The following is a 26083-nucleotide window of genomic DNA, read 5'->3' on the forward strand; positions in this document are numbered from 1 at the left end:
GGCTGCACACTTCTACAACACCATTACAGGCTATTGGCTACAATATATGCTATCATCCTTACCTAATGAAGAAATAAAACTTAGTTTGATATGAGCTTTGCATATGTATATATAAAAAAAAGGAAGAAAGAAAACACATACTGAAAATGCACTACACTTCCCAAATCTCAACACCCACTTCCAACATTCTTCAGTTTCTGGGCATTGTTAAAAAGTTGGTAATGCCTAAAGTAAGATATGACAAGCAGTTCAGCAAAAGTACAGTTTCCCCACACCCATGGTTCTGCATCTCTGGGGTCATATTCCAGTGATCTAAACCGTTGGTCTGCTGGACTCCACAGTGGACAACGGATAACCCAAAAACCCCCCAGATTGGGTAGTCCCAACCTTTTTATCAGTGCCCTAAAAATTGAGGGGGGGGCAGCGGCAATGACAAAATGGTTAGGATCTTCCAATCTAGGAGATTCGAGGCATCCTTCATCTAAGGCCCATCAGATAAGCTGTATCAAAGACTGAACCACGGATCCAAATGCAAGGAATCCTGCAGTTTCTGCTGAGACTCAGCACCATATAATTCCTCTAAGATAAGAAAAGGATAGTACCTGTTCTTCAGGAAATGCAGATGTTGGAGCCTCGGCAATAGGACTACTGCATCTCTTGTCGTCAGGCTGATGTTCTCCAGATCGTCCCTTTCCTGATGGCATCCCCTCGAGTGGAGAATCCACTTCTGGTTGGCCACCAAATTGATGGGGTGAAGCTGACGCGTCATCACAGTGAGCAGTATGTCTCAATAAATGCATCTCCATGGTCCCACCTGCTGAGGATCCTTGACACACTTCACTATGTTTCTCAAGACAGCCCAAATCATGGGGGGACAAACCCTCACAAGTTTCACCGGACAATGGAAGACTGTTTTTCTCTGAAACACTACTAACCATGTCCGAAATGCCCACAAATTGTGCTTCAGCATTTTTGTGATAACTGCTAGTAGATTTTGAAGTCCGACACTCCAATGAGTTGGGGCAATGTAGTCTGTCTGCTGTTGTAGTCATTTTAACAGAAGCAGCAGCTGAATTTTGGGGTAACGCACAAGTGGGTCTCACTTGAATTTGTACATCAGAATCAGATTTACCCAAGGATGATGAAACCACCCTCTTATCCTCACCCGGATGTCCTGACACATTTATAGGATTGCTACTTGAAGGTTCATTAGCTGCATCTTGACAATGGGCCCCACAATCTGAAGTCTCTACGTCAGTTGAACTCAAGGAAGATTTCATGCAGAAGGAATCAATGTTCCTCTCGATGCCTTTAGTTTGTAGGCTCGTCTCTGGACACCCTGCCACTTTAGTCTTCATGCATTCACCACCATCTCCTAAACACCCAAGCTCCCTATGAAGGACGCGAGGCTTGCTACGGTGCACTTTCCGGTACATACACACTTCATCCCTCAGTCTCTTGACCCAATCAGATGGGCTTGAGCTCAAATCAACATGGAGGTTAATCCCCTCTTCTGACCTGACAAAGAACTGGAAAGAAGCAGGAGGTGCTTCCATGGAGGCCTCGCTTGAGGAAACCACACCACTCTCTACAGGACGTGCACCAACCTCTATATTCCTACATTGAATTTGGGGAATGCTACTGACCCTGTTGTTAGTGGGATTCGACAAGTGGCCATCAAAATTTCTCAGCTCCCCATGATTCAGGGACTCGATCTTTCTACGTATAACACCACTTTCCTCGTGCCCAGAACCAAATTTTGAGCACACTGTGATTGCTTCAAGATGGGACATGGGTTCTGCCTCTTTGTTTCTAGGATTGGAACTAGAACATCGGAAGCTTTCAGTAGTTCTGTTATCAGAAGGATGTGTACAGATCACATTTGCAGAGGTATCTGATAACTGCATCAAGTCATCAACATGACCAAAATGTAAGAATTAGGCAAAATGAACTTGCCAGATAAAAGAAAATATATGAGAAATAATCAAGAAATCACAAAATGGATTAAGCAATTCAATTCTGCCCGGACTCATTTTCCAAAGAGATGAAGGAATTCAAGGAGAAATTACGGAGAAGGGAACTATTTTGCAAACAAGTACAACAAAGGAAACAGAAACACCTGGGAACTATTATCAAAATAATTACAAATAAGGAAATGCTTCAATTGCGAATCATGTGCTCAAACCAAAACTGTACACATGGCACATGTGAATGAAATCAGGACCATTCATAAAATGGATCCTATCATGGATGGCCCATAGCTTGAAATTTTCATTGACTAGATGACCCAAGCCATCCAGGTACTTGGGATTAGATAATTTGGATACTTGGTAAAATCATATACTATGGACTGTCATGAACAATCCAACTCTTGCTCACATGCGTATGGTTTTGGAAGACACACACAGTTGTAAACAGAAATTGTTCCCTTATTTCTAATAAATTCACATTAAGAGGGTGAGTATGCTCAAGAACCGTACCTCATCCAAAGGGTGAGCTGCCCCGTGACTACTAATTTCCGTGCAGTTAACAGTTTGAGGATGCATCTTATCATCACCTCCCTTACCTTTGGAACAAGAGGATGGTCCATCACAATCAGCATCAGAAGATTCCACTCTTCTTTTACGCACTGAACATCAATAAGACGGGTTTCAAAATAAGACGTACACTCTTTTTGGTGCCAGCATGAACTAGTTATCTTCCTGGGGCTGGACTAGGTAAGCATTTTCCACGTTTCTTAAATGGTGTATCCTCATCCACAATGCATGTGGCATACATGCACATCAATCCATACCATCCATTTTGTGGAACATATTGTGAGCAGCGCCCAAACATCACACTGATATTAACCATTACAGACTGGCTGTTGAATTTGGATTTCTGACCATTTTCTAACTGTTCATTGATGGCCAGCAGCAGGTTGGCTAGAATCATCGGATCAGTCTGGTTTTTGACTTACTCTTCATCAGACGCGGCAGTGTCATTGAAATAAATGTACGGCACATATATGATGGATGAGTCGCCACATTTAAAAATTGGTGGAAAATACACAGTAATCTGGACTATAGTGGCACGAAACATGAAGGAAATCACAAAGTAATTCAGGTACAGGAGCAGGGAAGCGTCTGTTTCAAAATGTTTTCAAGTATACACAGGTAGGAAGAAGGAGCTGGAGGCACAATTTGAAGCAGCAGAGGAGTCTTGAGAAGGGTCATGCAACTAAGATCTGGACTGTCTTACTAAATGGTTCTTAATAATCTGCAGACGATCTGTACCTCTGTTGGGTTCTTCCAAAGATTTCAATGGTACTCCAAGTTTCAAATCTGATGCAGGTAATGCAGAAGGCAAGACCTCTTCACTGGATCTCTCCTCCTGTGTGGGTGCTGGACCAGCATCTTGACCCTGTGCAGTTAGAGAAAGTCAGAAATGGGTTTAACAGATGAGATCATCCAACAAACCAAAGAATGTCATTACCTCTCAATGAACATTGAGGTTAAATGAATGTGACTATGAAAATCAGGCCCTAATGCAACTGGATGTGAACGATACCCTGATGTGCCCAGTCCATCCAAGTGGGGTCCATGGTTTGGTGATCCAGAACACAACTAATAAGCCCCGCCATTTAATCGGCAGCACACAAATAAATGGTTAAAAAAAATAAAATACAGCAATTGTCCAGCAAAAAGAAATACAAGAGGCCAAGACTAACAGTCCATAGTGGGGCTTTACATATCAACTGTCACATCTTGTATAGGTTGGGCAGATAGGGATAGGGTAACATTCACATCCAGATGTATCAGGGCCCAATAATTCCTCTGCATACAGATGCATGCATGTTTCAAGCCATCAGACCTACACAATATATTGCAAATATGAAATGGCATGTGGGGTACAGAAATTACCTTGTAAAAGGAGATTAGCAACTCAGCCAATTGAGAATTTGTTTTATTTGCAGAAAGACCATGTTTCTTGCATAACCATTGAAGTTCTCTGCGTGGGAGGTTGAGGTAATGATCTTCATCCTGATTCACCATCAGCTTGAATCCAAAGAATTAAAAGCTAGGCCTGAAACAGTTTCATTCAGTGTAAATCCCAATCCACTTTGAGGAAACATTATTTGGTGATTCACCACTATAGATTCTGTCACAGTGTTAAAGTCGCTTGATATACATTGATATGCCATCCTCTAAGGGCTCGAGCTTTTAGATCAACTGATTGTTTGACATGGTATCAGAGCAGAAAGTTAAGTGTTCAAATCCCGGAAGTAATAAATATGCCACCAGAATATACTCCCACGGGGGACTGTTTATGGTGTGAGTTGTGAGTGTCCCTCCACCTAAGTGTGAGTTGTGTCCCTCCACCCTTGCCTAGTATGTTCCCGTGCGGCGTTCCACCCCGTACGTGTGGGGGAGTGTTGCAGTGTTAAAATCATTTGATATACATTGATACGCCATCCTCTTAAGGGCTCAAGCTTTTAGATCAACTGGTTGTTTGACAGATTCTAAAGTATATTGATCACAAAATCCTAAATTTCGTAGACCACTCATTAAAGTCTAATTGGAAAGTGAACTGATCATTAACTTTTTGGCATGGAAATACTTTATAATGTCACTGGTTTTATTGAACTTTAAACATACTCAGTCTGAGTGTGTGAGCAGGCATGTACATTGGCAAGTTATGAACTGCTCTGATTGAACTTTGAAGTTTGAACATGCTCAGGATGTGCAAATGTGTGTGCGTGAGGTCTAAGGAGCAACTAGTTGGATAAGTTACTGTCCAAACAGTATAAAGGTGTCTAAGCGTATACAGCATCCACCTGTCCAAAGCTTGGCCCCGGCATGAAGAACACCTCATGAGAAAGTCGGTCTCATTCACTCATCATGTGGGCAGCAGTGTAGAAAACTATGGACACCAGCTGATTTGATCCACAGTATACATGTTGCCCTCCTGATGAGTGGATTGGCCTAATTTATGCAGTAGGTGATATTCATGGTGGGGACAACCTTTTGGATGGGTTGGATATGTATGACATCACATGTTAGCAATTATGTGCTAACTTAGTGATCCAACTAGTTGCATTTGAGGCACTGTTTGGACAGGATCATCTTACTAGGGCAGGTTTATGCAAACCATCCATGTCACTTAATTGTTGAGACAAGTTTGGAGAATCGGACCATTTTTGGAGCAGAAATGACCAGGCTGTTTATGTATCTTTTTGCTAGAAAACTGTCTAGGCCAAGTGAGTCAACCATCAGACTGCCCAACCCGGGCAGGTTTAATCAAACTGTCTAGGTTGTTAAATTTCTTAAGTTAGGTATTCTTTGCTTCAAAAAAAAGGAAAAGGAAGAGGAAAGGAAAAAAGAAAAAAGAAAAGAAAAGACAAAATCATAAATGCAGAAGAGGTCGCTTAATTGCTTGAGTTACGTCTTCTTTTACTCGAGAAAGAAAAATTATTCCAAAGGCATTCCCCAGTGGATATCTAGCACCTACCTCAGTGGGTATTCAGCATCTACTCCAACCTCTTGGCCGACATCCAGCAGGGTATATATCCTCTACAGTATTTGGTAACTTGTTTTTCTTTTTCTTTTTTTAAGGTAATGAAATTTTATTAAACAAAAGCTCCATAAGAATCTGAGGCAAGAAAAACATCTACAAACCAAACAAGGAAAACAAATTAAAATCATCGAGGGCCTTTGAACAAGAGGCCAATCCCACTATATCTAACTTAGCCCTACTGGACACCTCCCACACCAATCTACTCTGATCCTGAAAACACAGATTGTTCCTTTCTCCCCAGATAACTAGGGGTGTACACGAACCGAGTTAGCTCAGTTAGCTCAGTTAGCTCGCTCGATTCAACTCGATTCGAAGCTGAGTTCGAGCCAAGTCGAGCTGATTTTTTAAGCTCGAAAAAATTTCAAACCAAGTTCGAGCTTGCCCAAGCTCGACTCGACTCGGATCGAACCCCAACTCGAATCGAACTAGTTTGGTGACTTGGTTACTTTGATATTAATGTTGCTCACCAAGTATTTGATGAAATGACTCAACAAAGTGTCGGCTAGTGGCAAGGAAGGTATGTATATGAAACAAATACCATTTTTCCTTGATTTTGATGTTGCCTATAAGGTGTTGGATAAAATACTTGTAAACAGCTACTGCTGTTTTACATATAGTGAGAAATAAAAAATGCCCTACATGTGTTTGTGAAAATGCCGCAGAGGCTCGATTTTGGCTCGAACTGGCCCGAGCTGCTGACTGAACCGAGCCGAGCCAAGTTCAAGATGGGGTAAGCTAGTGGCCGAGTCGAGTAGTGCTGAGGCCAGCTCGACTAGGTTCGACTCGGTGTACACCCCTACAGATAACACATAAGACTGCCATTAAGACAAGCCACCACACCACCCTTCTTTCCCAACAATCCCTCCCTGCCAAGCCAATAGCAACACTTCAATTGACCTCGGCACCACACATGGAACTCTAAGAATATCAAGGAAGCATTCCTACACCCTTTGAGCAAAAGGACAGTGAATGAACACGTGATTAACAAATTTCGCATCTTTCATGCACATTTGCACAAATGTTGGCGAGCACCATCATCGACCCTTTTGACGATTTGTCTTATTGCGAAGACCCTCTTCTTGCCCCACTAGCCAAACAAAAACCACTATCTTAGGAGGCGAGCCATAGAACCAAACACTGAAGTTGTGACCACATCACTCTCCTACCAAAGATTTCCAAAGCAATTTGTGGAAAGAGCAGACAGAGAATCAACCCAACTTGTTCTTGTTCCACACCATCACATCCCTTACACCTAGAGATGGTTAGCAACAATGAAGACACTCCAAAACCTTATTGGAATTCATCTGCTTCCTCATCCCACAAATTCTTATAGCCAATGTTTTCAGTATCAGTGTCGACGGATGTATCGCACCTTTGGGATACGAAAACAATTTGGGTATTGCATGGAAAATATCATATGTAGCGCGTAATGTATCGTTATTTTTGGAAAACATAGGGAAACTGGTCAAAATTTTCAATAGAACTTCAAGGGGATGTTAAACAAAACACCATTGTACACTTAGAAAACAAAAGAAGACAAAAAACAAGTGTTCATAATAACTGTTTTTTCTATAAGGTCCTACACTATGCGCCGTTTGACTGAAGTGATGTAACAATAATCAAAATCATTTTATATCATTTATAAATCTAAATGAAAACATAAACAATACATTCAAAAAGTCAAAGAAGAAATAGAAATATAACTATGATATTTTTTAATTAAAAAAATATTTTTTGTCAAAAAATACTAAAACCTCCCTCAATCTATAGATCAGCTTCCAACAAGTCTAATCCATACTCTAATTGCAATTTAAATGGTCAAAATGAGAAAAAATTGGATTTCCCCCAAATTCACAAACTATTGTGTAATTGATACTAGGATCAGCGAACGCTCGTAAACACTGACAAAGTAAGGTTAAATGACCATTGATCAATCTATAGATTTCTTGAAAAAAAAAAAACTATTTTTTTATATATTTTTAATTAAAAACATTTTTTACCAAAAAACTCCATCGATTGGTAGGTCAGCCTCTAAAATGTCCAATGTGATGTTTTCATACTCTAATTGCAATTTAAAGAGTTAGGAAAAAATTATATTTTACCCAATGTCACCAAATTAGAGGTTGAAATCCATGACTTAGCATGTAAAACAACCAAAATCATGAATTTTCATCATAGTACTAGCGATTCCAAGTGATTTACAGAAATTAAAAAAAAGATCAAAATCGAAAATTTTCTCACCGTTTGAAAATCGAACCCACCCGTTGTCTAATCTCGATTTCCACACAAAAATTGGGTTGTTTCTCGAAAAGAGAGTTGGTTAAAATTACCTCAAAAATGAATTACAAGCAAAAGATTTAAGGAAAAATGGAATTTTTTAGGTTTTAGATTTTTTTAGAAAAATTGAAAAGACATTGTCAGTTAGGAAAATATCGACAATACTATCGAATGTATCGTCAGTACCAAGTAGTATATAACGGGCTATAATTTGAAAATGTCATTTTATATCGACATATCGCCAATAAAACGCTTTATTTAATGACATTTCGTACGATATCAAAAAGTCCATAGACTTTCAGCTTGTTTCGTATTAACAACTAACAAGCCTTGATACTGATAGCATCGGCACAATCAATATTGCAAACATTGCTTATGGCAAGAAGACCAAACATGATGTGGGACAATTAACCACTTGCTCCAAAAGCTCGAACTGATAGAGCATGGTGAATCAATCCCTTTATCTCATAGCCCAGGCCTCACATCACATAGGTTGGGTCCTCGGCCGAACCCCCCTCGTGGGCCCCAAATCACATGGGTTTCACCTCACATGAGTCGCCCACCTCGAATGTGCCCCTGCATCCCACAAGCCACCCCACTCGAGCCTGGTGTGAAAATGCCCCTGCATTAAAACAACTACATCACCACATGCAGAGAAGCATTGAGCAATAGGGATATTCCTTTTCAGAAAAACCCAAGCTAACCTTTGGAATTCAATCTGGAGCGATCTCTCTCCAACCCACACATCCTCCCTGAAATGGATCCTTTTACCTACCCAAGAGAAAAGCTAGCCACCTCCTTAAACTCAACTGCAAATCTATTAACCTCCTTCCACAAACCTGATGCCCTACATAATGAAGATTCTTTTACTCGTCATCCCCCTTCCTGAGTCCCATACTTATTTGCAATTAACTCCCTCGGCAACCCCTTCTTCCGTTCCAAACCTCCACAACCATTTGCCGGAGACTACATTTGGTCAGGTTTTATGGCATCTACTCTTAACCTCCATGCCGACATCTCATAGGATTTTCTTCTTCTTCACCACTTGTTGAAGGGGGTTTTTTTTAACAAGTTAACGAACCATTTACAAGAAGAGGTCTCATGGTGTATGTTGTTTAGAGATGATATAGTTTTGGTTGATGGGGCGAGGGAGAGGGTAAACATAAAGCCAAAACTATGGAGGGACCCCTTAGAATCTAAAGGTTTTAAAAGCAGGTGATCTAAAAAGTGTATATTAAATGCAATTTTAGCAACATTGGGACTAAAAACAAGGAATTAGTTAAGATTGGCAACTAAGAAGTACAAAAAACAACCATTTTCAATATCTTAGGTCGATGATTCATGAGAACAGAGAGATTGAGAAGAATGTTGCTCATAGAATCAAAACTAACTAGATGAAGTAGACATGTGCCTGTAGCGTATATTATGTGATCATTGCATACCAATCAAATTGAAGGGAAATTTTGATAGAATAGCTATGAGACCAACCATAATTTATGGGACAAAATGTTGGGTAGTCAAGGAACAAAATGTTTATAAGATGAGCATAGTTAAAATGAGGATGTTGAGATGGATCAGCGGCGAGACGAGGAAAGATAGAATTAGAAAGGGATGCATTTGAGGGAACTTAGAAGTAGCACCAATAGGTAATAAGATGAGGGAAAGTAGACTAAGATGGATTGGTCATGTGCAATGAAAACTAAAAATGGCATCAATTAGGAGTGAGTTGGTCCAAATTGAAGGCTCTAAAGGAGGGGAAGGCCCCAAAAGGATGTGGGTGAATGTAGTAAGAAAAGACTTGATGACTTGTGGTTTAATTGAGGATATGATCCTTGACATGAATGGCAGAACGGGATATTTGTAGCAACTCCAATTAGTTGGCATAAAGCTTACATTATGATAACGACGACGATGATTAGAAGGCTTCCTTATTTGTTTATAGTTACTTAATTATGACATCATGTGGACTTTTGGTTCGGGCCAATTGGACTAGTTTGGATCATGGGTGCATTGGCATAGTGCCTAAAGTTTTTTTTTTTTTAAGTAATGCCTAAAGCTAGTAAATGATGCATGAAACAATCCAATCATCAATGTAAGTGTGAAGCGGCAACAAATTCACGTGAGGGAGCAAGGAAGCAAGTCTTCCAAAATATTTCAAGTATAAGCAAGTATGATGCGGAAGTAGGAGCCCAACTTCAAAGTGCAATTCAAGCGTTGGTACCTGGTTAGAAGGATTGTGGCTGGTCCATTTTTCCATGTCACTATTAGCAAGGCGTGATGCCTAAGTAGTTGATAGAAGGCTATAATAATGATGATGAATAATCAAAATACGTATGTGACCATGTGTGCACATATTGATATACCATGTATGATTCAAAATTAAGACAACAAAATGGCACTTGTATACAACAGTGTTTGCAATATCAATAGTATATTTGTCGATACTATAGATATTAAGGCCGATCGATATGAAACAACGCGGAAGTCATTGATTTATGGGTATTGAATGAAATATCGTCAAAGGTCGCATTGTATCAACGATATGTCGATACAATGTAATAATCTCAAAAGATTGCTTGTTATATACTACTTGATATTGACAATACATTCGATAATATCGTCGATACTTTCCCAGCTAACACCCCCTTTCCTTTTTCAGAAAAAAAAAAATCCCCAAAAAAACCTAAAAATCTTATTTTTCTTCAAATCTTTTGCTTGTAATTCATTCTTGAGGTAATTATAACCAACACTCTTCCATTTTTTAGGGAAACAACTAGATTTTGGTGCAAAAATCAATATTGAACAGTGGGTAAGCCTAATTTTTCAAATGGTGGGAAATTCTTTATTTTAATCCATTTTTTCTATAAATCACTTAGAAACACTAGAACTAATATGGATATTCATGATTTTGCATGTTTTGCACGCTTAATCATGGATTTCAGCCTATGATTTGGAGATTTAAGGAAAGTAGGAAATTAGAAAAAAATCCAAAATTTGCCACATTTCACCCTTTTAAATTGCAATTAGAGTATGAAAAAATCACATTGCACATGTTGGAGGCTAATTTACAAATTGACGAAGGTTTTTGAATTTTTTGAAATAAAAAAATGTTTTCAAAAAATCCATATTGATCAATGGTTATTTAGCCTAAATTTATAAGTGTCTACGAGTGTTAACTAATATCACTACACTCTAATTTGCAAATTTGGGAAACTTGAAAAAATCCACAATTTCTCCTATTTCACCCATTTAAATTACAATTAAAGCATGGAAAAATCACGTTAAACATGTTGGAGACTGATCTTCATATTCACAGAGGTTTTTGGGTTTTTTGAAAAAATTTACTTTTTAAGATTAAAATATCAAAAAATAATCAATTTTAAAAAATCCAGATTGGTCAACGGATATTTAGCCTTAATATTTATGTATTTAGTATATTGAATGCACTAAGATCCTATTATTTAGTACATTAGTTCATGTATTCACACATCGCATAGTTTAGGACCTTCTAAAAAGGAAACTTATAATGTGCACCTGGTTTTTTTGTGATATTTTCATTTCTAAGTGGGTATTGATGTCTTTTTTGACATCTTCGGAAGTTTCATTGAAAAATTCAACCACTTTCCCAATATTTTCCAAAAACAACGATACATTTGATATTTTCCATGCGATACCTGATATGTTTCCACATCCCAACAGTGCAATACATCCGTCGATATCGATACTGAAAACAATGGTCTACAAGCAATCTATGGTTGCTAGATGCAGACATTCACAAATGTGCCAATGTGGCACTTGCATGGGATATTGCATGTATTCATCAGGTGGGCCCGCTTTTAATGTACCCTAGCCTAAAAAAATCCAACCGGTCCGCTCAAGAGGTAGGTATACATGTATAATGAATGTGGACTGTTGGTTATATCTTCTAGTTGTACTTTTTTCTACAAACTTGAACCGCCTATGAGTATATTAACCTGATTTTTTACCTGCGTGGGTGTTGGATTGGGCTGGGGGTGGTCACTTGTTGAACTACCTGGATCTCACATATGCATGCCATTTTGGCACATAGGCGCCTGCATTTGGCAATTGCAGATGCATTTCTGCAAGTCACAATTTCGAGTTCAAACAAACAACATGCTAGAATGACAGAAATTTTTGCACCATCATTAGTGATTCCCATGCCAATAAATTTTAGAGGACAAAAAATGAGGTATCCAAACTCTTACAATGAGAGAGAGAGAGAGAGAGAAGAAAAGAGCCAATTGATGCTTGAATTGCATTTGCTCCATTCAGCAAAATTTAGTTAGGTTTGTTACCACCTTATGAAATAATTACACCTCTTTACCATAGATTTGCAAATAACAAACCTAGCCATCTGGATGTTGGATGCCTATGCCTTGGAAGGCCAATTGTTCTTGCTTATTGGAGCTGGCCATTAGCAAACACCTTGTGACGAATGGAATGAATTAGTGACCTATTGTTATCAACTGTGTGTGGAACCTTGGACGTATATGCTTAGTGGGTTACTGTAGATTCCTTTATGGAGTCTCTAGTGGGCCCTTGAAGAATGAATGAAGTGGACACTACAGCCATGATGGCTGAGAGTTGTGCCACAGTTGTTGAGTACCCTATACTCCATAAACACTCCATCATAATTGGCTTCCCAGAATTGGTTCCTAGTTATCCTGAGTGAAGTGAACCAATGACGAGTTAGGATGGCTTCATCTCCATCATCAAGCATCTAGCTGCTTATACCCTTTACCAAACAGGAATGCAAATCTCATCTACATTTACTGTATTGCATCATATCACCTACCAAGAGGCCCATCATGTTTCGCACAGTTGATTTGATCGTGCACCAGCTTGGACTTATCATTAAACCTGAGGTTACGAAGGGGCTTCGTGGTCTTAGTGTAATGGCTTTAACACACCTATTGATGCCCAGCACACAGGTGTGATTGGGCACATGCATTAATTCGGTTGAAGCCCAATATACTCCCACATGGGATCCACTAGCACCCGGAACTTTGTTTGTGGCTAGATCTTGGCTATTAGATGGTCCATCAAGCTATACATATTCAGTCAGCATTTCCAATTGTTCCCGAAAAGTTTTACAATTGATTTCAACAATCTTTTGATTCACTGTTAAAAATTAAAATGCTTTGATTAAGCTTGATGGAAATTAAATGGTGGGACCATTTTTGTGGTCCACCTCTTGTGCTAGCATGGGACCTTGGGCAAAGAGTAGATGCTACTGATGGTGGAAGGATTTGGGTTCATTAATCATTACAGTGCATAAGATATGTAGGAATATGGACTTTTGATGTTGTAGGACACTATACTCCATAGGGGTTGGGAGCACCACATTGTTTCCATTTTGTACTCATACTAGGAAACTCTTGTCTCCTTGCGAAAACCTATCCAAGGAGGATAAACCCAAGAGTCATACATCCCCTCCTCCCTTGGATGTCCAAACAAGTAGAGAAAGAGGAGAGAGAGAGAGAGAGAAAAAGGGGGGGGGAAAGAGAGACCCCCTATTCTACCTCATCATCAGTGTAGTCATCATCAGTGTAGTCCACCTTGTGGACGATTTTCAGTCTCCTATTCTAAAACAACCCTATAGTGTAGTAAGAAGAAGACTCTTAACTCTGCACTTGTCCCTTCATTGGACATAGATCAAGGAGAGACCTTCGTCAGAGAAGGAACAACATCAAATCATCACTCTTATTGACAAGTGAAGGTATGACGTCAACCATCTGTTTTAGATCTTTTTAGAAACTAATTACATACACATGGGAACAAGAGTTGAGGGTTAAAATTTTGATTTTTTAAAAATTGATGCTTTTTCCTTTCAAAAATCTATCACTTAAAAGATTAAAAGATGACTGTCCTAGGCAACAATAACACTCAAAAGGACTAAACAAGTTAAGGTTGGAACTTGGAACTTCTAAGGAGGGTTTTGCATTTGGAACAATGTGGAAAACATAACCTAGATCTTTCCAAATTTTCTGCTCCAAATCACAAGTTAAATTTGTACAGAAAGGCCTGGAACATATCTCACATACATTTTGGCACTATCGTATCATGTCAACAACAGGGAATGGGAACTTCCGGACACGACCTAAATTTCTAATAACTGGACACAAAATAACATGAAGGAATCTTCATGTCAATCTATGATAGCTGAACCTACTAATCTAAGGAAACTAAACATTTAATTATGAGAATCCTATAATAAATAAGCCAAGTCAACTATACATCTAGCCACTTCACCCATACTAGTGAACAGATTTAGTTATTCAAGGTTTTTCTTATTAAAAAGAAGATTTCTTATTTAGAATTCAAGTTGAAATAATATTCAGAAGTTAGTGGAGTTTAACTAGTAAGTTTTAACTAGTAAGTTGAACTACAATTATATGCATTTATATATATATTGAGTGGAAGTTAGTGTGTAGCAAAGTAACTACATAGCTATTTCACTTGTCACTTTGTCCAGAACACTGTTTAAAACTCCGAAGGTAGATTCATCAAATGGCCAAGTCAAGTTGGATCAGCATAAAAAAGAGCCAATTTCCAATATTACAAGACAAAGTCTATACAAGAACAGGCTGATTCCTCCCAAAATTCTCCAAGGTTTGGCATTGACTCAGGTTGGCCAAGTTGTGCATGCCCCAGACGAGGTTTTTCTTTTCTTTTCTTTTTTGCTTTTTCCTCTTTCTTTTAAGGATGTATGACCTGGACAAGTTCGATAAAAGTTGTTGTGTTTGACAAAAATACTAAAGTGAGGATTTGAAACCTCCCACCTACGATAGGTAAAGAGGGTATCTTACCACTAAAACACACGCCCTGTGCAAAAGTTGCCTTAATTATTTAAAATTTAAATATAATAGAAGCCCATTGCTCCCAGGGCACATTTGAAGTAGAAAACTGGAAATAAATACTTTTTATGTACCTTGAGTGGAGGTTGTGCATACCAAAGAGGTTGTGTAGATGTTTTCTTGGTCATTTCATTTAGATCATTGTCTGAAAACTCAGGGACTCAACTCGGGAATTGGCCGACTCGACCCATATCTGCCTCAAAATGAGTCAATTTCCCACATGACTCAACTCCATACAAGAAGTGGCTAATTCCTCATAAACATGGCCGAATTTGGCCCTGAATTGGAGGATCAGCTGATTGTATGACTTGGGCAAGTTTGGTAAAATTGTGTTTGACAAAAACACAAAAATGAGGATTTCAACCTCCCACCCATAGTAGGTAAAAAAGGTACCTTGCCACCAGTACATTTGCAAAAATTGCCTTAATTGTATACAGACGGAAAAAATTTATAGCCCCTAGGGCACATTAATGCTCTTAACATCTCTTGGGCCCACTAAGACATGGATCATCTAATTATCAATCTGAATTATCCATTAGTTTCACCCCACTTTCCACGGGCCACCATGAAAAGCTCATATCCATCAGATGACGTTAACCTTGCAAACATTGGCTTTTCATTTTATGACCGTTCAATTTGTCAAGCCACAGATGGGATGATTATGGCCATATAAAAATGGCTCTTTGAAGACATATTAGCCAAAGTGAACTCCATCAGATGGACTATTTTTATTACTTGTTAGGCCTTTTACCCAAACTGGCCATTTTTTATGGCAATGGTAAGGTTCCTCTAATCAGTCTGAATTTTTCATCATGGCCCATAAATAGTTGTGTGAATCTAATGGACAATCCAAATCAACGATTTGACCATCCATGCACTTCAAACACAAGGCAATTAAGAGCATTAATGTCCCCAAGGTCTACTAACGTCTCGTCATCATTATCATCATCTAAGCCTTATCCCAATTAATTGGGTCGGCTGCATGAATCATGTTCTGCCATTCCACTCTATCAAGGGCCATACCTTCGATTAGACCATAGGCACCGGTCTTTTTTTCCCTACCTCCATCCACGTCCTTTTGGGCCTTTCCCTCACCCTTTTAGAGTCTTTAACTTGTACCAACTCACTTGTTCTAACCAGCACTGTTCTTGGGCCCCATACCACATGACCAAAGCATCTAAGTCTACTTTCCCTCATCTTATTACCTATTGGAGCTACTATTAAGTTCCCTTGAATGCATGCATTTCTAATTCAATCCTTCCTTGTTATGCCACTCATCCATCTCAACGTCTTCATTTCAGCTACACTCATCCTATGAACATGTTGCGCCTCATCTACCAACATTCAATCCCCTAAAGCACAGCTGGTTTTATAGCTATCCCATGAATTTTGACCCATAAGGTTTGGTAGAGTCTACCCCAACAAATAAAAAGGATGGAAAGGAAGAGCTGCTATTTGTCGCTCAGGGGTCGGTAAACGCTTATAAAAGCAACAATGTCAAATATGCCGGTCTACTTCATGTCCTTATTCAAATGCCCCAAATCAGTGTTGCATGAATTGGAAAGGCTAAGGCAGGACTTCCTTAATGGAAGATAAGGAGAAATTACCTTTACGTGGGAGAAGGTATGTAGGCCATATGAGGAGAAAGGGGCCAACATTCAGAATTTGGAGATGGTTAACCAAGCTTTAATAGGAAAGTGGATCTGGAGATTTGAAGCAGAAAAAGAAGCATTGTGGAGAAAAGTCATTGAAGAAAAATATGGTTGCCAGGAAGGAGGACAGTGGACCCAAAATTCATCTTTATATAGGACTTCATGCATTTGGAAGTTGCAGTGTTAAAGAACATTTTTTGTGAAGGAATCAAATTCGTAGTTGGCAAAGGTGAGTTGTATAGCTGGTTTATTTGTTTGCATAGTCTCCATTCTCCAGACTATAGTGTTATCTCCTCTATTCTAGGCTTGTAATGGGCTGGTTGTTTCTAGTCTTGTGTGTTTTTTCTGTTTCAAGTTGTATGGCTGGTTTAGCTTTCTAGTTTTTGTTTTCCTTTGGTTTTTGTTTCTTTGCATCACGTTGTATAGTTGGCTTTTGTTTTGTTTTGTTGGTTTTGCTTTTGCTTTGTTTTCTTTTGGGTTGCTTTTGGCATCCTTTAATAAACTTCAATCTTTCAAAATAAAAAAAGGTTGACAACGTGCGGTTTTGGGAGGATATTTGTATAGGAGACAAAGCGCCTAAGGAGATCTTTCCGAGACTAGCAATCTAACAACAGTGAAAAAGATTAGCATATCCTGATGCTTTTCCAGGGTTGGCAACATGATTACTTGGACGCCTCCGTGCCAAAAGGAACCTTGCAAAAGAGGAAATTGAGCTTTGTGAAGTTCCAAGGCCTCCATTAGAGTTGCTCACCATACGTGGCAAAGCAGGATAGAATCGAGTGGAAGGGGGAAATTTAGGACACTTCTTGGTTCACTTGTTTTATCACATTCTCCAGCCTCGGGCAATAGATGAGAGGTGTGCTTGTACATCTTTTGTTTGGGCTAACGGTGCTCCCCCAAAAGAGACGGTGTTTGCTTGGCTAGTGGAGAGGATAAGGGTGTTGACCGTGGACAATCTGCAAAAATGATCAATGGTGGTTCCCAATATTTGCAAGATGTGTGTAACGTCTCGGAAAAATCCGTACAAAGACCCGAGTTTCACCTCAGGCAGAAATCACTCAAGACCAAATCCTTTAGAAATTAGGCGAGAATTAGCTAGTGCTAAACTAGAGTACCTGTGAAATTAGCACTAATCACTTTAAATATGATCTGCAAGACCCAAAACGTGCAGAATCATTACTGCTACATTACCGTAAAACTTAGGATCAATCTCTAATCCCAGTTGCTCTCGGGAGCACACCGAAACTCCGTATCGGACCTGAACCGCGCGTCGAAAGTCCGATTACGACGAAACCATACGGTTATGACCGCCTTACTGGACTTGACTACCACCTCAGAAATCAAGTCCTAATTATATCCAGAAACGCACAACTTGAGCTCGGAGCAAAGTGTGTGAGAAACGCGAATACCTTTAGAAAGAAAACTGAAACTTAAATGAATTGAGTCGTCTCACTTGCGGGCCAAATCTAAGGATTCAGACCGTCAGAATCTGACCCAATTACACCCTCGGATTAGGGAAAATTTCCAACCCATGTCAGTGAACTTGTGGCCTTGATCGAGTACCGGTGACCGTTGAATTGAAACTGGTCCGCCGCGGTCGATCTGGAAATCCAATCGGACCGAAAACTTAGCCTGACCTAGGTCCAATGTCAAGGAGCTTAAGTTCGACCGCATGCAGAAAAGGGGCCTCCAGAAGTGCTCCGTTGAGCCGAAACAGATGGGTTTTGGCTATAACGTAAGTATAACATGGCCTTGGGGCCATTGAGCTCACATTTGAGCCTATATAAGGGCCTTAAACCCTCTCTCTCCCTTCACATACGAATTTGCAAACCCTAGAAAGAGAAGAGAGAGAAAAGAGGAGGAAAGAGAGAGAGAGAGAGAGAGAGTGTGGGAGATTGTTCTCGAGACTCAATCTCATCGTTCCACGTGCTTAGCTACCACTACCGTATCGCTATTCCGATGATTCTAATTCCGTTTTCGGGTAAGAATCCTAACTCTAATCTGTTTTAGGGATTCAGATAGGGTATGTGATGAAATAGCTAACCTATTTCATACTATAGGTTGTCATTGTGCCGTATACGAAGGCGGAGTGTTCAAACTGAATCGGTTACGAGTTTACCGGCGAAAGGTGCGGACTATAAACGTATAGGTCATGGTTTTCAAGGCTTTCAATGTCGGTTAATGATTTATAACCGACTGGGTTGCCATTTCACATGTTAGATACGCTGTTTTCCTCGCTTTACGGTTATATATGAACTATGTTGAATATAGGCTATTCCATGTGTAGGTTGAAATGACAGGATATGTCGGGAATTTGGTTTTGTGCTTGCCATGATTATTCACCGTGAACATGTGATTGTTGAATTCGTGATAACTCCTTATGAAAGGATTTGCCCTAATATAGCTTATAACTGAGTTGTACCGTGTAGGTTGAAGTGTGTAGTCTAAGTGTTTGTGGAAATGATTGAATATGGAATTTGAATCCCTGCTTGCCATGATTATCCGTCGTGGATATATGCGTGTTGTATTCGTGACAACTCCTTAGTGAAAGGATTTGCCCTAATACATGTTGTGATCAACATACGTCATGTATGTTGATGTGTGTAGTCTAAGTGTTTGTGAAAATGTCTGGATGAGTAAATATTTAGTAAAATGTATGTTATACAGGTGTTGTGGTGAGATTCTCAACTACCTTAGCTATGTGTATATATCCCTTCATGTAACTTAGATTAAATTTGTGTGATTTAGCATGAAATGCATTTATGCAAAGTATGTTTACCTTGTATTTTGTGAAATGTTCAATTGGTTATGTTACTTGAATTAATTGTTTAACTTTGATATACCTACCACGTATGTTATCCTATTATATTTACATGCGTTTGGGACTACTACGTAGTCCAGGCTATCGGTAACGGTTCCTGAACGAGTGGCTAAGTTAGCTTCGCCACAACAAATGTGTTCGAGGAATCTGAGCCGTATGGAGTTTGTCGACAGTGGTTAGGCCACACGGAGTGCTTACGCACTTCATGTCGATCATCTCGACGTACGCTCGTACCAGTCGAGCTCGTCAAGTAACCCGATCGACCCGATGCATGTTCACCATGTATGGACGCTATTGCTTGAACCTAAGGTACCAAACTCACCAGTGGAAACCCCGTTAACCTTGGTACCTCGATCCGCTAAGACTCATGAGCCGGACATGGTGGTATGGGACACCGTGGTCGAGCTGTCGGCCTACGCTGGGGCGACGAGCCTCCCCGTAGTGACCAATGAGCAACACCGCCTCGTGAGCCGAATACGGTGGTATAGGACACTGTATTCGAGCTGTCGGCCTACAATAATCAGGTGACGAGCCCTTTGTAGTGACCTCGAGCATACTCTGAGACAGCGTTGAGGCGATGAGCCTTTCCGTAGCAACTAGAGTATAAACTAGGCCTACACTGATCAAGTGACGAGCCCTTTATAGCGACTTAAAACCGCAACATCGTATGAGACTAGCTAGGACTGACGACCCTAGACTGGATCATTGTTTAGGAAATGATACAAGGGAGGTACCTTAGCTTCCCAAAACTATTGTATGAATAAATCTAATTAAGTATCGGCTAATATGAGCATGCACCGCATTGCATGTGCTTTGGCAAGGAAGACGCTTTCAGGTGGTTGCCATGCACGTCGTAAGATGAAGACGCTGAGGGAGTGCAGGCGAGGGCATGCATCATTATCGCATATCATTCTTGCATTAACAAGAGTATCTAGGACATGTTTGCTATACTGCTTTATCATTACTGCTTGATTGAATTGATAACATGTTAACCTTTGCTTTATAGTTCCACTGAGTTGATCACTCACTCCCACGTTCCGGGACAGTGTTTCAAACACCAACCAGACTCTGTCTTAGCTGCAGGTGACGGCACGACTTATAAAGCGGAGCCTGATTTTGATGTCGATGAGGAGTTCTCGTATATGCAGTATTCAGGCGAGTTCATGTGAGTTGTGTCCTGATCGCCGGGGCTACAGGGACACTGACTAGATGCCCTTGCACTGTTGTTCTGTATTTTGGGACACACTAGTATATTCATTTTGATCACTTTCGGAGTATACATGTATATGGTTAACCTAGTGACATTTTCACACTCTGGAGATCTACAACAACTTATACGTTATATTTATCAATCACAGTCTTCCGCTTGCGTAAATTTATTCGTCTCTGGAGTGTGATATGCTGTTTTGGCTTAATCTCATTCATCTTTAATGCACTAACACAGACAACATTAAATCATCATTATCTATGTTGCATAAGTGATGCGTTGGAACTCGGGAGTTGAGTCCATGCTCGACTCCCAATTTTTAAGGCGTTACAATGTGCTACAAAGATGGAAAAAAAAAAAAAAAAAAAAAAAAAAAGAGTAGACTATCTCTTCCTTCATTACAGTTGTGCCCAGAAGATGTGGGCTACATTTCTAAGCAAATTCAACATCCAATGGATGATGTTGAAGTCACTTGGGGATTTCCTTTTGGCTTAGCAATTGGCACACAGTCGGACTCAAGGAAAATAGGAAGGCATGCAGGTAATTGGTGTTACTGGCTCACCTTTGGACATTGTGGAGTGAGAGGACAGGCAGATGCTTCTGAAATACATACATGCCGGTTAACGAGTTGTTAACCACAGCCATGCTTCAAGAGGTGGAGTGGGCTGCACAAATTTGATGTTGGAAGATTGTAATTTTCTTTTATTTTAGGCTTGTTTCGTTTTCTATTTCTAGCTTTGCCACTTGTTTAATAAAATGGTCGCTGATTTTCAAAAATTAAAAAATAAAATAAAGTTTGCCCCTAAAAAAACTTGAAAGTTGCTTTTCAAATTTAAATCACATGAGTCAACCCATCACTAGCATTTTATATGATAGGGATCACTAATATAGTGAGTCACCCTATCATGGATTCTGGATTTCTGGTTAAATGATCACAAATGATCATTTTTAGCAATAACATCAGTGGCAAACAATCAATCTTAGCCATCGCAACCTCGACCCGACGAGCACCATCATGGATGGGCGATGTCACAAAATGATATTAGGTTGGAAGGTTTACACTTTTAAGATTTAATAAAACCTTTTATTGTTTCCATGTTATATTAATATATACGATAAGTCTTGACACTTTGTTTTGTGAAAGATTAAATCAACCTTCCAATTTCCCATTTTTATTAATTTTTAATTACACTTGGTCAATATCTATGAAACTATGTCACATCACTGGGTCCACTAATCAAAATTTTGACTCATCGGTCAACAGAGCCAAGTCCAAGTGCCAAGTTTGGAAGAGAAATAAGAGAATGGTAAAGTGAGATAGAGAACTCGATACAAACGCTTTAATTGCATATGCTTTCTACCAAGGTGCCACTACCGCTTAGGACTCACTCCCCACTCTTGTTTAGCCATTTCAACTTGGAAACATTTTGAAACAGATGCTTCCCCGTTCAGCTGTTCTAGAACCTAACTTTACTTCCCCTTACACTTCTAGCAAGTATAGACATGCATATAGAAGCCATTTTGTCCTTCAATTGGAACTTGCTACACAGAATAGCTTCACCTTCTTCAGTTCAGCACATTGATCTTAGTTGCACTTGTTGAATCTTCAAAAAACCATAATTCATAAATTTCTTGTGAACTGTGTGATATTATTAGTTGAAAATTAATGTCTAGCATCATAAAGACACTAGAGCTGCTATAACACCGCCCCATAATCTTCCATGGAACTTTGATTTATTCACGATATGCAAGACTTCGAACCCTTAACTTTCTTTCTTATTCTTCTATAGAGAAAATAGGTTATTCCTCAATCAGAAACATGATTTTCAACACTTCCAACAACCTTCAATTAACCAAAGCTTTCAAATCTTTACCTTCCCAAGATTCAAAGGGGTATCTTGAGCTCACAGGAAGTACTAGCACTGGGTTTGATGATTAACACCACTGACAAATCAACCACGATGCGGTCAAAACGTGATACGTGTCATTCTGTGGGAAAAACTCACAAACCTTTGCATAACTCTCCATAGTCTTGCAGATATGACTTGTTCCACTATATTAACTCCAAATGAAAGCGGATCACAATCTACCAATCAAATTGTCAGCACCCATGTTCTCCAAATCAAGGTGCATCACAATCTAACAATCGATTTGTCAGCAACTATGTTCCACCTTTTGGACCGATTTGGGTTTACGTTCTGTTTCATCCTCGTACAGATCAAAACTGAAAGTTTTCCCCTTTTGATCAATAAATTCTATATCATTTTTGGTCGTTCAATTTTCTGGAAATTTCTAAGTGCCAATGTGACTGAGATAATTTTCCCATCATCCACTGACATAAGAACATGTTACGTCACCCAATTCATAGGAGACAGCATCTAAATCCTATGGTAAAAATTATAATGATAATAATGCAGTAGACAACATATCAGATCTGTGATAGGCCTGATTAGTTTTCCACTAAGCAAGCATTTGCTCTCGAAATAAATTAGTCAAATACTATGGTCAACCCCTTATTTCATTCCAACAAAAAGACATCTTACACCAGAACTGTAATTATATCAGGCCATCTCCATGTCACCCATGGCAACATGTATGATGACCTAGACAAACCCACCCCCAAAACCATGCAAATTGGACCATCCTAACAGTCCAATTGGCAGCCTGCAAATGTGCGGCCACAAACTCCTAAAATAACAGCAGCGCGCATTCAACAAGCAACAACTCACTGATCACACTTTCCATAATACAGTTTCTGGACCATGGCCTATCCATGGTAGGGCCCACTGGGAAACACTCCATACCTCTGCGCATAATGCCATGTGTATAGATGGACCACATGTAATGCAATTCCTCTCTTACTAGAGAAAACCATAGGATGCTTGGAAGCCCCAAAAAGGCCAAGCAGAAGGTATGCTTTTTCCACAGAAATTATCATCTGAAATATTTCTACTGATTTGTATGGGAAGGCATAAAAGTGGGAACCACAGAAAAGTACTCCCTGAAAAATCCTGCCTCAAACTCACAGCATAACAAAAAACCACCCATTCCCGCAAAATATCCGCTCCACCGGCAATATGCATCTAATCCAAATGCACCATAATGCAGCTACTTGGAACTCCTAAATACGGTAAACCCTATTTAACAAGCTAGAAAATTAGAAAAAATGAATTATTCCTTTCACCAATCTAATGGATCTGAAAATTCCCATTTGCGCCCAAATTCAAACATTCTAAATAATAAGCGGGAAAAGAAAGGAAAAGAAAACAATTGCCTTTGACAAGACGTTTTTACCTGTTTGATATGGAAAAATAAAAATAAAAATAAAAAACATGGATTCCCCAAAGTAAACATTAGCCTTTTCCACAATTGCAATTCTCTAGACAAGATACAAGGTGACCATAGTCTAATAAATAAGAGATTTCCACTTGCAAAACAAATATACTTTCTCAATAGTATCAATGGAAATTATCATTGCAGTTATCCATTTCCACACCGTGGATTCCTTTCTTTTCCCGCTTATGAAACAGGCTGTAAACTAAAAAAGAGAAAGAGCCCATCAAGAAACAGTAAAAAATATTTGAAAAACTCAATTTCTCAGCAACAACACAATACGGGCACAATCATATAAATTGAAAATATAGAAGAATAAATTCAAAAAGAGTTGTAGTACTGACAGATTTATGAACAGATTTTCAATCAAATTCCCCCAAGAAGCCAAGTAATCTCTTCCAAACATTCCAAAAGATCAAAAAAGGCACAAGAAATAATAACCGAACATGCAAGAAACCTCTCAGTACAAATGAGTTTCTGAGTACTTACATACTACCACTGTTTTCAAAATCAAAACCCCAATCAAAGCTGAAAAATCTCTTCGAAATAACGGGAAAAAAAAAAAAAACCCAAGAAGCACCAAGAACCAAATACTCAAAAAACTCAACTAATTTACAAGAACACCACCTGGCCACAATCAAACTTATTAGAAAGGCAATGAGCTCGTTGGGAATTGAAAGAATAACACTAGAAAATACCTGAAAAAAGCACTGATTCTTCTGGTTTTTCCTTCTTTTCTTGAAGATTTTTATGGAAAGCAGCAGCAAAAGAATACCAAGAAATCAAAAGAATCTTTATCTTGTGGGATTGAAGATAGAGTATTTTTATTCCATTTTCAGGCATTCGGTTGAAAAAGAACCCCAAATGTCCGAAACCGAAATACTCGGAGCTTTGAGATTGGCTTTTTGAACAGCTAACCTGCGGGAGTATGGAATCGATGGTGCATACCACCAGATTAGAACTGAAAAGGCTCATATTCCTCTTCAAAATATCGAAAGTGCCACTTATCTTGATTTGGAAATCGGATTCCGTACTGAGTTACACAGTACCCCTATATCATAATGAGTAAACTCTATTGGGCCCACCTTTAATGTATGTGGTTTATCCACACCGTCCATCCATTTTTTCAGATCATTTTACTGGTTGATCCAAAAATTTAAGCATATAAAAGTCTCAAATGGACCATACCACAGGAAAAAGTGGGAACAATGATTTCCACCGTTGAAACCTTCTAGTGCCTACTGTGATGTTTATTTCTCATCCAACCTGTTCATAATATTCCATAGACATTGATGAAGATAATTAGAAAATATAAGCTTGATCCAAAACTTCTGTGACTCCCTAGATTTTTTCAACGGTAAACATTTAATTCACACTGTTTCATGTGGTGTGGTCCACGTAATAATTATATATGCTTCCTTTTTGGGTTAAAGACCTAAATTTATCTTTTAAAATGGATGGATGGAGTAGATAAAATTTATAAATTACATTGGGGCCCACATCCTACTGAGTTACTCAGTACACAATCCGCTTCCCTCCATTTGATCCTTATCGTCTGATTTCGGATTATGATGCGAAACTGCAAATTTCAAATACATGAGGGAGCACATGTTTTCTGTAACTCATCTCACATATGAGTTAGATCTAAGCAGATCATAATGTTGCAACTGTTGATGGATTCTGTTAAAACAAGATGAGTCGTTCATTAGGTGGGGCAACACGTGTACAATATAAAAAAGAAGGCTAAGATAAATTGACGAACCATCCATTTTGGGCAGAGGTTTGTGGAGGACATGATAATTCAAACATCGTTTCTTTTCAAAATGAAATAAAACGTAGGATGCACCTGATGAACGGTTTGGATGTTTATTAAAGATTACATGCTGTCACGTGTGAGGTGCGAGAGTTCCCAAAAAAGCATACGTGCTCGAATTCGCTTAACTCCTCCAGATGCTCGCCGGAGAAACGTGTGAAGCGGGTTGCCTGCCGCGCCCGAGACCAGGGCAGACCTGATGGCACGACTTTGTGGGTCCCACCGTGATTTATTACTTATATCCACGCCGTCCATACGTTTTTTCAGATCATTGTAGAGCATGATCCTAAAAATTAGGTAGATCCAAAGTTAAAGTGGGCCACACAATAGAAAACAGTGGAGATTGAACACCCACCGTTAAAAAAATCATCGGTGTGGAGATGTTTTGAATCAAGTTGATATTCGTTTTTGTTTTTTCTTTCATTCGTGGCTGTGCGAATGGAACCACCTGAAGGATTGAGTGAGACACCGGACCCACCGAGGGAGGTGGGACCCCTGACTGTGGGCCCACTGTGATGTATTTGACTACATCCACTCCGTTCATCT

General features: G+C 39.4%; 1 protein-coding gene across 10 annotated transcripts in view; it reads right to left on the reverse strand.

Moving 5' to 3' along the window:
- Window positions 1-24646, reverse strand: part of LOC131246375 (uncharacterized) — a 38216-nt gene extending 13570 nt beyond the window's left edge. For 4 of the 10 annotated variants that reach the window (XM_058246451.1, XM_058246452.1, XM_058246446.1 and 1 more), the window contains exons 1-5: window positions 24423-24644; window positions 3903-4065; window positions 3276-3402; window positions 2481-2629; window positions 603-1901 (exon numbers count right to left, since the gene is read on the reverse strand). In XM_058246451.1, the coding sequence (XP_058102434.1) occupies window positions 603-1901; window positions 2481-2629; window positions 3276-3402; window positions 3903-4034 (1707 nt within the window). In that variant the 5' untranslated portion in view covers window positions 4035-4065; window positions 24423-24644. Of the gene's footprint in view, window positions 1-602; window positions 1902-2480; window positions 2630-3275; window positions 3403-3902; window positions 4212-22265; window positions 22317-24422 lie in introns of those variants that run through there. The other 6 variants (XM_058246457.1, XM_058246454.1, XM_058246453.1 and 3 more) reach the window with 5 other exon arrangements.
- Window positions 24647-26083: the final 1437 nt, after the last annotated feature.

The sequence above is a fragment of the Magnolia sinica genome, chromosome 5, assembly GCF_029962835.1.
Source record: "Magnolia sinica isolate HGM2019 chromosome 5, MsV1, whole genome shotgun sequence".
NCBI classification, from domain to species: Eukaryota; Viridiplantae; Streptophyta; class Magnoliopsida; order Magnoliales; family Magnoliaceae; genus Magnolia; species Magnolia sinica.